Below are 12,267 nucleotides of genomic sequence, written 5' to 3'. Positions count from 1 at the left end.
AAGCAAATTGCTTATTAATGCAGAACGAAAGTCGTTCAGATCCTAATTAAGCCATGTATCTCCTCGAGCATTCCCCACTTTGCACTCTCCAAAACTGCAGAATTTCTCAAACATACAATTTCCCATTACAGCATGGATGGTAGAAGGCTCTTAATAGGTGAGAAAGGCCGTGAACAAAACACTGGCTGAAAAAAAGTTCGGACCAAAGCATCACCAGCTATGTTTAGTAGACAGTGAGCAGCAACTGAATGAGAAGGATGCTGGGGCGCCCACATATATTCCACAGCCAAGATTCCCCACACTTGAAGATAAGTTGGTTTCATACAGAAAAGACGAGGACATCTCCACTATAAAAAACCGCATAAGCAAGACACAAAAGAGGACATAGAACATTTCAATTATATAGGGCTCAAAAAAAAAGAAAAGAAAAGAAAAGAAAGAAAGAAAGAAAGAAAGAACAAAGAAAAAGCAGACAAAACTAAGTTAATCTGTGTAGAATTGCACACAGAGGTAGTAAAGATATGAAGAATAGACATGTTATAATTGTGATGACCTCTTGGGGCGAGGAGGAATTTGACAAGGAGAAAATACTTGAAGGAAGCGATTTGTTATTTCCTGACCTGGTGGTGATTATAAGGTTGTTCATGTTTAAACCACACATGTTTTATGCATGTTTATGTACATATGACATATTTCATAATAAAAAATGTTGAGAGAGAGAGGGACGACCCAGACTTAATACATTCCAGCAAAGTACACACATTCCATATTCGTTTAAGAGAATGGATACTGGGTGAGAAAAGGACAGGACTGAGTTTTCTGTGATCACTTACTAAATATGTTTACAGGCTTCTTTGTAAACAAACAAGTAAAATATTAAGAGTTCAGAAAGATCATATAAATTAGCAACAAATTAAAGAAACTTTAAGGGGCGCCTGGGTAGCGCAGTCATTAAGCGTCTGCTTTCGGCTCAGAGCGTGATCCCGGCGTTATGGGATCGAGCCCCACATCCGGCTCCTCCGCTATGAGCCTGCTTCTTCCTCTCCCACTCCCCCTGCTGTGTTCCCTCTCTCGCTGGCTGTCTCTATCTCTGTCGAATAAATAAATAAAATCTTTTAAAAAATAAATAAATAAAGATAACTTTAAGAACAGATTTTCTACTTTAGGGTAAATAAACCTTCTTTCAACTAGTAGTAATTCACATTGCTAGGATTTAAACACATTCTGTATATGATACCCTGAAACTGTAACAATCTATAGTATTCTTTTAAAAAAGGGGAAAAAGTGCAGAAATGAAGGCAAGATAACAAAGCAAACTGATGAAAATAATTCCTTAGAACTTAGCAGAAAATGTAACATTTAGGAAGGCAAAGAGAGAACAAATGGAGAAAGTAAAATCATTTTCAGACTGTGCTTTTAAAATTAAGTGTCCACGGTTGAGGTTTCTTTGGGGGGGGGTGGTGACTGATATATGAGTTCACTAAGAAAGAAAAGAGAGGTCGGGCGCCTGGCTGGCTCAGTCGGTGGAGCACGCGGCTCTTGATTTCGGGGTGGTGAGTTCAAGCCCCACCTTGGGTGTAGAGATTACTTAAAAATAAAATCTTAAAAAAAAAAAAAAATCATGAGGAAGAGGGACTATTTTGTAGGACAAACTGCTGCTGTGGATGAGCCAGGCTAGAGAATACTTCCAATGAGCTCAATATGCAATACAAAGCTACCACTTAATATAAACAGTCACTGAACCAATGTTCAGATACAGAGATAAAACAGATAGAGCCAGAAACAATCCCTGGTGACACTGGTTTTATATATTTGTATACATGCAGAAGTGCTAAGTCTGGATCTAATTTCTTCAGACAAAACCAAGTTTGCTGCAACATCCTCACAATTGGGCGGAACAAGACTATACTGAGAGGTTTTGAATCTTCTTACACGCTGCGGGGGAATTTTTTGTATCTTATGGAGTGTTTAAAAAAATCTTTACAGCAACAAATCCCAACACCCTAGGAATAGGCCATGCAGACAATAGGGAAGGGAAGGAGGAAGGAAGGAAGGAAGAGAAATCTGCCTTCCAAAACAAAGCCATGTGTAGTCTCCAAGAGATAAACAGCCAAGTAAAATAATCCTTCCAGAGGAGGGTAGAGAAACAAGGGCGGGGAGCTGGAAGGAAGGAGGATATAATCACACCTTCCCTTCACAAACTGTAATTAGAAGAAATACAAACTGGCCAGATCTCTTGCAGAAGATCTCTTGGGCTCACCTGGGCATGTTTTACTAATCAAGCTCCTCTCAACCTACCCCCTTCCCTCCCCTCCCCCTCTCTTCCCCTCTCCCCCATCCCATCCCCTTCACCTCTCTCTCCTGTCCCTCTCCCACCCTCTCCCCCTCTCTCTCCTCACTCCTGACCCTCTCCTGCAAATAAAATGCTAAAGTAAAATGAATTTCCACAGCAAAACAGTTGCAGATGTTCTGCTTCAGAATACACCCCTGGATCAAGAGCTGGTCACTTGATATGCAGGGCTGGGGAACAGAGGAGGGTTCAAATGGCTCTGCTCTGTGGCCTTTTCACCTTAATAGTACCCAACGCTCTAAGTTTCCTGATGCCTCTGAACTCATTAGACAAAGAACACTGAACTGCTGCCAGTTAGACTGGAAGAAAACAAAAGAAATCCGTCACCCAACCTTGCTAGTAACTCTGGCAGAGTCTCCCTCAACAACTCGTGTGCATTTTCCTTTCAATTCCAGAAAATTAATTTAAGTGTAGCCTGTGATGAAATAAGTGATAATTATGTTCTAAAACAATGAGCAGCTCAAAATGTGAGGAACTTAAGATACTCTCTTCTTAAGCTTTCAGATGATCACAATATGCAATTTATTCTTACTTTCTCCCAATATAAATCGCACTATTAAATTAAAAGGGGAGAATTCTTCTACCAAATTACACACTAATGGCTCTTAACCCATAATTAAAGTATCACTAATAACAGCAGCTTAAAGCCACGGCCAACCATGAGCACATTTATTAGGACCTATGTTTTCAGCACCACGTAATTATGTAAATATAACCGTCAGCCATCTTGAGAAAAATCAATGGTCTAACCAGTTCTCTGCTCCCTTGGGAAAACACTCTTTGTGAACTGGCATTACACAGGGCCTCCTCCTCTGCACAATCAGAAAAGAAGTAAAACCTAAGTGCCGGAGCAGCAAGAACAAATTCCAACAAGGCTGGTCACCTAGAGTCCTCATTATTCTCTCTCCTGACATCACAACAGCCTGGGAACTTAGGTTCAGAGCAATGAGGACTCCAGGACAGGCTCACTGTGTACTGTAATCTAAGATGTCACCCCCGTGCTGGGAGGGTCCCCAAAACCGAGCATAGTCCCTATCATCGAGGAGTTAATAATTAAGGAAACAAGACATAAAATGATTGTGGAGAGGCAGTAATGCCACAGAAAAATCAGAGCCTAATCAAAACCACTGAGTCCTCACAACAATTCCTTTCTGCTACAGACTTTCTGAATAAATCTGAACAGAAAATTTACCTCTCTGGGCCTCGGTTTCCCTGGCAAAAAAAAAAAAAAGTCAAATGTCGAAGATATATCTAAGGCCCTGTACAGCTCTGCAATAATTAGATAATTAGAGAATACGAGATATATATAATGAAGTACTAAATTATACAGTAGTGACTACATTGCCACTGGAGAGATTTCCTGGGTTTTTTTTTTGGGGGGGGGTGTTTTTTTGAGTCAGCCACTTCCTGGGAGCCAAATCAGGCAGCATGCCAGGACTCCAGGATACAGTGGTGACCAGGACAGAATGCCCTGCCTTCAGGAGACTTTCTGTCTACTAGTGGAGTATTCTCAGGAGTTCACAGGGGAAAAAACGAAGGCTGAGGCTGGCCTATGACCTTCTCATGGAGACAGAGGCAAAACTGGGGTTCAAGTGGGTATAAATTGAACATTCAGTAGGGTCATGAATGATTAGCTGGTTACCTGTTGAGGGTTATGGTAACAAACCATAAGGTTTTTGAACAGACTCATTAACCCAAGCAGAGTTCAGCTAATTCGCTCATTACCAATGAAGGTAATTGGTTTCCAGAAATTAGCCAAACTGAGATTCTTCCTGCCCTTTGCCAATCTTCTCCTTCTCCTACCCAATAGGTCCCACCCCAAACCTATTTGCAGTTATTTTTTTTCCTTTATTTTCTTTTTCAGTTATGCTTACAGACTATTATGGTGAAAGGTGCCAGAGAGCAGTCACCAAGCAGAGTCCATATATGAGCCATTTAGAGTCACTCGAAATGTAGGACTTTAGGAAGGCCTTGCATGCTAAGAGATAATTGGCTAAAAAAGATCTATTCTTTTGCCAAGGCTGAAGAATGACAGCGCGGGCACATGTTTATTTTGCAGAGTAGAGGTGTGAACAATACAACTAGGGAATATGGTATAACTAACCTGGAGAATAAGAATAACCATCAACATCTTAATTGTTAAAACTAAAACTTCAGAAAATTAAATTGTCCCTTATTCTTAAGAGATGTAAAACCTGCTTGAGGGGTGCCTGGGTGGCTCAGTCATTAAGGGGCTGCTTTCAGCTCAGGTCATGATCCCAGGGTTCCTGGATCGAGCCCCACGTCAGGCTCCCTGTTCAGCAAGGAGTCCGCTTCTCCCTCTCCTTCTGCCTCTCCTCCTGCCTCATGCTCTCTCTCCCTCTCTCTCTCTGTCAAATAAATAAATAAAAATATTTTAAAAAAATTAAATTAAACCCGCTTCTGCACTAAGTGAAATCAAGTGCTGCCTACCAACTGTACATTCCATTTTCCAAATAACTTCCCTGGAATGCTGGTGAGCTGCTATGTTTCATATGAATACTTCCAAAGTATTGGATTTAAAGGAATAGTAATGCTTCCAACTTTTCTTACCCCAAAAAATTCCCATCTGAGATTTATGCCCATCCTCACAACACCCTTTTGAGTTCAGAGCAGATGTGTGCAGTGTTTATACTAAGAAAACCACCAGGGCATAAACAACCCACTAAAAACACTACTCAAGTTTTGCTGTGCTTTTCTTCATTTCCTGTGTATTTATTTTGGTGTTAAAATAATGTTAACTTTCATAGTAAGGAAAATAGCAGCAGATGTTTAAACCAAACAGACTATAGCAAATCATCCTACAGATCTATTCAACTTTCAAAATCAAAGTTTCTTCCTTCCAAATAAAGAGGGAGACTGCAAGCAGACTACTCTTGAGTATCTTACAGACTACAGTACAACAAATCAACCTGAATTAGCTTTCCATAAGCTTTTCCTCACCCCCCCCCCAACTGGAGACATAAAAAAGTAATGTGGTATCAATTTCCTTCCAATCCGTCTATTCCTCTTAGGCTGATCATTACGTTTTTGTTTTGTTTTGAAAATATCATATTACACAATGACAAAGATAAGCCAACAGATATTGCCTTAAAAGTCTGTGATTTCTTGATCACCGAAAAAAGAAAAGTTTTTAAAACTGCAGTATGTTAATTTCACAAGAAACAAGCCCAGTCACTTGCTGCTTCCACCATTCTGAAGAAGTCTGCCTTTTAAAGAGTGACTTCAGACGCAAGATGATACTTAAAGCAGCAGATTCAAAGAAAGCCATCCACCATAATTCTCATTAGTGGAACAGGCAGCAGTTAAAAATACACACCTTTTTTTAAAACAAATCTTAAGTATGAGATCCTTATCCAGAGTTAAATAAAAAACAGTATGAATGAGATTTAATTTCCTTGAAGGGGAAAGGGTAAGTTTTCAATTGATTAGGCAACAGGCTCGAAATTTTAGATGAAAAACATAAGTTTCTTCAATGTTTTCTTTTTCAAAAGAAATGTTCAGTTCACTATTAAGAGAAAACATGGAAACTGTTCCTACTGAATCAGAAAGGAGATGTCTCCTCCTCAATTTGTATGTGGTTACAACAAAAAACACTCCTCCTGCCAAGCTGAATTCCCCCGGAGATGCCTGTCCGGCCACTCAAACCCAGGCCATTACCACTTTTTCAAATCGCACGTAGATAATGTTCCAACAGATTAAGAAATCGCTTTTTCTCTTCTTACTACTAACAGAGTTTGAAACACTACAAGGCAGTGGGGAAACACCTCATGGTGTAGCAGGAGGTAATGAACAGTAAGAATTCAGAGTAGGTTTCTTTCTTTCTTTCTTTCAATTTAGCTTTCTGGTTGGTATGTTGTGCAATCACTTCCACAAGGGACCGGAGTGTGGAGGGAACATCCTTCAATGTCAGAACTCTCTCAGAGCTGTACAGGAAATGGGAAATCAGACAAAGACCAGCCTGTGCTTTGTGACATGGGTGCCCTTCCAGTCCCCCAAACTGAATAGAAAAATTCTTCATTGTTTGGGACAATCGCTCCTGAAAACAAAAACTCACTGTAACTTTCTATTCCCCTCCACATGAAAATCCCAAGCACTGATTGGAATACAACATGAATACTCTAGATAGTGCATGTTTAAAATAAGTATCAAAGCGGGGGGGGGGGGGGGGAACAACACATTTAACTTTTCCTGGTCCTAGAAGTTCTTCCTCTAAAGAGAACACCAACAGAAATAAAAAATAATCGTATTATCATGAGTTAAACATTTCAAGAGTTAATATGTTGCAAGCAAAAAGGAAACTTTTAGCAGTTTATGTTTCACTGCCTTCCCTCCCCCACTGTAACCCTGAAGGCTAAGATACAAACAACAAACTTTGTATTGAAAATAGTACATAATAAACACTCGCCGTTCAAAGCACCCTGAAATCCCAAGAAAGAGAACAAAATACACAGAAGGCATTCAGAACCCTAGAGGAGTGGCCTTGACAAAAGCAAGAGAAGAGCAAATTCTAGAACGGAGCCTCTACCTTCGTAGCACAGAATGCCGATATTGTTGTTCATCTTGTCCAAGTACTGGTAGTTCAACAGGTCCATCTTCATAAATAGCATTTATTGGGCTCGCACAGAAAACCAGCTCTTTGCTTTCGCCCCAAAAGAGTACGTTTCAAAAAATCAATTATTACTGAGTAGCTCCTGGCTCTTCTCAAACTTCACAAAGACCGTGAGGCCCAGCCTCAGATGATCAAAACCAAGTATGTAAAAGTAAAAAAAAGAAAAGAAAAGAAAAAAAGAAAAAAAAACAACCACGCACAAAAAATCAAACGCACACAAAAACCCTTCAAGGGTTTCTTTGTAGACGGTGTATGTTTTGTATCCTCAGCCGAGCACTTAAAAACCGTTTCAGAAGTCTTTACGAGTCTTTCTTCGAAATAAAAAAGGAGTGAAAAAGCAAAACACGAAGCACATTTCCTAGGACAAAGCCACGCTCGCTTTCCTCACAGCCCGCTGCAAGTTAACTGCGCTGACATGCGGGCTATGCTCGGTATGACTCGTATGTAAACGAGCTTCCTCTTCCCAGCGGGAGGGGGCACGGAGCATGCTCACTGAATCCCTGGAGCTCTTCAAATGTCAGGGATATTTTCTGCACAAGATCAGCCTCTAAATGTATTAAGTGTTTGAAAGAAAGAGAAAGAGGAGGTGGAGAGTCTGTACAGAGGGGCCGTGGCGGAGCTGCTCTTGACGGGAAACAGCCCTGCCACTGCAGAACCGTAGGAGGAGAAAGAAAACCCAGGAAGTTTCTTTTTCAGGAGCCGAGTAAAAAGTAAAAAATCCATCATGGAAGCAAACTTCCATAGAATTTAACTTTGGTGTATCTCCACTGTCAGGGTTCAGAAACCCACGCTGTTTTTTGCTGTGGTACATATACCACACATCTATGTAAGGTTTCTTCTTTCTTTTAAAAATTGTTTTATAATGTCCATTTATACTGGAACTGTGTATTACAAATTTTGATGGTAATGTTACATATAACTTCTCTCATAATCCTCACAACAGCTCGCAGGAACAGCGCAGAGATGGTATCATCTTCTTACAGCAGAGGAAACTGAGACTCAGAGGGATTAAATGACTGGCCCAGGACCCCAAAATAGTAGGTAGAACTACTTTTAGGGTATTTTTTTTCCCCTAATAACTTTCCAAAAAAAAACAAGGAAGGAAAGAGAGAAAAAGAGAGAAGTTTAAAAGAAAGAGAGAGGTTTAAGCAAGTAAGACTGGTATATCCAAAACCAAACACCTATTTGAAATCACGGGGTGTGGGGGCACCTGGGTGGCACATCGGTTGAGTGTCTGCCTTTGGCTCAGGGCGTGATCCCGGAGTTCTGGGATCGAGCCCCACATCAGGCTCCTCCGCTATGAGCCTGCTTCTTCCTCTCCCACTCCCCCTGCTTGTGTTCCCTCTCTCGCTGGCGCTCTCTCTCTCTCTCTCTCTCTGTCAAATAAATAAATAAATAAACCTTTAAAAAAAATGAAATGATGGGGTGTGAATAAAATTATTTTCATTCTGCACATATGAAAGCTGTTCCATCTATGTATTAGTGGCTAGCAGTATGCTGTTATGCTGTTCCTATACTGTTCCTTTAAGAGCCTTAAACTTCGTATCTCCAGTATCTAGCACAAGTAGGCACCCAAAAGCTGTTTATTGAATGAGTACATCACTGAATGTTCAGAGCCTTTAGCACAAGAAGAGCACACCAGCAAACAAGGGCGGGGGCAGGGGTGGGGGGGGTAATCGTTTTATCTTTGCAGGCTGTAGCTAGCTTTTGGCACCATAGACTAATAATTCACCACAGGAAGTGTTTGTATATTGATATTAATGTATGCTATTTGGAGATTTAGAAAATATCAAGGAGTGTCATAGTGCAGACAAGGACCTGAAATTTTAATACTCTAAGAGCTGAATAAATAATTTCAAGGGATTCAATTTTTAAAATCCAGCAATAGTTGCACTTTGGATGACAGACGTTCATGGCAAGTTGTTCTAATCATATCTTATTAGGAGATTAATACAACACCCAATACTACTGCCATCACTGGATAGCAGCAGGTGAAGCAGACAACAGAAAAATCAAGATTTCACAAGCTTTAATTTATAAGGGTACTTATTAACACTAGGTTACATATTCTAGATACTGAATAAGCTATACTGAAAGATATATATGCCATCAATTATAATTAAAATAATGGTATTTGGCAAGGAGGGTCAGAAGAAGCTCTAATGGCTTCTATGATACAGTAGATTATTGCATTTCAAACAATCTTAATATCTTTAAGCACCGCGTTCAAATTCAAATGATAGTTTTAGAGTACAATTACTGCGCTGTTCTTTGACATAAGGTCTCAATCAGGAAACGTGATGAGTCATTAGCATGTCCCCTATGGGAGAAAGTTGGCTGCACATTAGAATCAATGTGGACTTTTTAAAAAATCCTGATACTGGGGTGGCATCAAACTAACCTGAGGAGGTGGGACCCAGGATTGGTATCATTTTTAAAGAGTCTGAGGTGATTCTAATACGCAGTCAAGGTTGAAAACCATTGCTTTAAGAGGTAAAAAAAATACCTTCTTTAAGATACTTCATTTTATACACTTATTTGAGGAGGAGAGTTTTCTACGTTTAAAATATAGTGACTTAGGGGCGCCTGGGTGGCTCAGTCAACAGGTCAGGTCATGACCTCAGGGTCCTGGGATGGAGCCCCACTTGGGGCGGGGGGGGGGGGGGGGGAGTGTCCCTGCTCAGCGGGGAGTCTGCTTCTCCCTCAGCACCTCCCCTTGCTCATGCTCTCTCTCTTTCTCTCCCAGATAAATAAAATCTTTAAAATAAATAAATAAATAGATTCAACTAGATTCAAACAACACAGTTGTCAAGGTACGAGTACTCAGTAACTTCCCCTAAATGATGCTGTGTCACTTACAACGCCGCTCTCAGCCTCTGAGTGGCAATCATTTGTATGGACAGTCCCAGGGGTGTACTTTGACTTGCATTTACAACCACCTGTGGCAAAATTCCCAGCACCCAGGCACATCTTTCCCACTCATCTGGGAAGCTAGTGTGGTGCCACTCACGACTGGTCCACAGAGGGCTTCAAGAACTGGTTGCTACTATCCATAAGAGACAGATAGCAGAAATGGACAGTGAACATTTCAAAACTTTTATAGCAGCTTGACAGAGCAATTTAACGTCTCTTAAATCTTAATTTAAGAAAATGAGGGTTTATTTTTTCATGTTTGTAGTGACCGAGTATCAATCTACAACAAAGGCTGGCAGGAAAAAAACAAAACACAAAACCCTGGCTCCCCCACCCTCCCCAGGCAGCGTGAGCAACCCTGTGCCGGGCTGGCTCTACGAAGGCGGACTGCAATGCGGTGAGCTCCCTCCAGGCCCTGGGCTTTCCATCCCATCTCCTCGCATCTTTTACCTCATGCTTCAAAAGCACACTGAAGCACACACTTTAACACCACATTATTTCACTCGGGAGTGCACATGCTCTCTCTTCGTGCAAGACTTTTCCAGCCCGTCTACCCGGCAAACACCCATTCTTCCCTCACGACCTGGTATACGCCTCTCTCGACCTGTGGGACCCCCGTCCTTCCACCTCTTTGCTCCCTGCTCTTGGCTGTCATGTTTCCAGACACACTTCAATCCTAACCGCATCTAGACTTGAAGAGCAAGGACTATGGCTTCTTCAAGGTCGGTCTGGCATAAGCCTGCCACACGGTAGGGCCATCGGTGAATATTTGTTGGATAAAATCAATAAGATTAAAACATCTCACAGGTAGATTCTCGATCCAATCTCCTGCCCCAGCACACACTGGATGATCTCGCGTTTTACACACTGGTTTCTGTCAGTATCTTTTGGGACTCACCAAGTCCTCACATTTGAGGAACATTCATCTGGATTCTGAACGCAGTTCAGGTTACAATCAGTGTACTCATTTTACAAATCTGAATACTGGAAAATGTCAACGCTTCTCAAGTTCATTCACAGGCTAATAATATATTCATAATTGAAGTACCAACAGGATTGTTTTTAAGGAAATTGGAAAGACAGTTGTAAAAAAAATCAGGCAGGAAGGTCTACTTTTTTTTTTAAACAATGAAGAAATTGAGTTATCAGATATTTAAAACATAAAGCAAAAAATGTTTTAGGGGTGGAATTGCGTACAGAATAATTAGCATGATACAGATAATGCAATAAAGCTTTTACTGGAAAACTTTAAAAACTGTAAGAATATGTTCAGATTATCTAATTTGGAACAGGGAAACATTTTCTAAGACTGAAAAAAAAAACCTTAAAGAAAGAAATTACAGAGGAAAATATTGAAGAATTTGACTGAAAATACAAGTTTTAGGTTTTTGTACATCTGAAAACCACAAAACCAAGTAAAACAACAAAACAGAAGAATATATTTGTAACATATATTATGGTCGATGAAGGATAAATGTTTTTGGTATATAAAGAACATTTAAAAATAGAAAGAAACAAAAGAATCTAAGTATTTTTTAAATGAGCAAAGAATAGAAGAAAAGAATGGCTACTACATTTTTGAAAAACTATTTAACTTTATTAATAAAGAAATACAAATTTTGGGGCACCAACTCAGCTAAGCGTCTGCCCTCCACTTTGGTCGTGATCCCAGGGTCCCAGGAGGGAGCCCCGCGTCGGGTTCCCTGCTGGGGGGGGGGGGGGCCTGCTTTTCCCTCTGCCCCTCACCCCGCTCACTCGCGCTCTCTCTCAAATAAATAAAACCCTTTTTAAAAAGGGAAAAAATGATACACAAATTTTTAAAAATTAAGTGATTTTACATCGGCCAAGTTAATAACAATGACAACAACAAAGACTTTTCTATCTTATTTAACGTGCTGGTGAGGTGCGATCCTAGCAGAATTTGTGTTCACTGCTAGTGAAGTGAGAACAGATGAGGCCTTCCTAAGAAGCAGTCTGGCATTTATATCAAGCTACCTGTACTGCTGAAAATGTACGTATTGGGCAGGGTTGGGGGGACGTTCGTATTCCCTTCCTTGCACCAGACTCTACTTCTAGAACTCTGTTAAGGAAATACCAAGGTTTGATCAAAGAGTTACATAAAGATGCTTACCATCCTTTTATTTATAATGCTGAAACCTTGAAAACCTAAAAGTCCAAAGAGACTTCATTAAAACCGCAGTATATTGGGGCACCTGGGTGGCTCAGTCGGTTAAGCGTCTGACTCCTGATTTTAGCTCAGGTCATGATCTCCGGGTCATGAGATGGAGCCCCATGTCGGGCTCTGTGCTGATGAGCGTGGAGCCTGCTTAAGATTCTCTCCCCCTCTCTCCCTCTGCCCCTCTCCTCCCGCCTC

General features: G+C 40.8%; 1 protein-coding gene across 6 annotated transcripts in view; it reads right to left on the bottom strand.

Annotated features, from left to right (window-relative positions):
- The window catches only part of VGLL4 (vestigial like family member 4), a 153,228-nt gene that overhangs the window by 76,077 nt on the left and 64,884 nt on the right, over positions 1-12,267 (bottom strand). For 2 of the 6 annotated variants that reach the window (XM_045812285.2, XM_087866776.1), the window contains exon 1: positions 6,897-8,615. The exons of 3 other annotated variants lie outside the window; for them this stretch is intronic. In XM_045812285.2, the coding sequence (XP_045668241.1) occupies positions 6,897-6,978 (82 nt within the window). In that variant the 5' untranslated portion in view covers positions 6,979-8,615. Of the gene's footprint in view, positions 1-6,896; positions 8,616-12,267 lie in introns of those variants that run through there. One more of the 6 variants, XM_045812290.2, reaches the window with a different exon arrangement.

Source organism: Ursus americanus, chromosome 14, assembly GCF_024610735.1.
Source record: "Ursus americanus isolate L20-20 chromosome 14, mUrsAme1.1.p, whole genome shotgun sequence".
NCBI lineage: Eukaryota > Metazoa > Chordata > Mammalia > Carnivora > Ursidae > Ursus > Ursus americanus.
The sequence above is the reverse complement of the archived record's forward strand: the minus strand, read 5'-3'. Positions and strand labels throughout refer to the sequence as shown.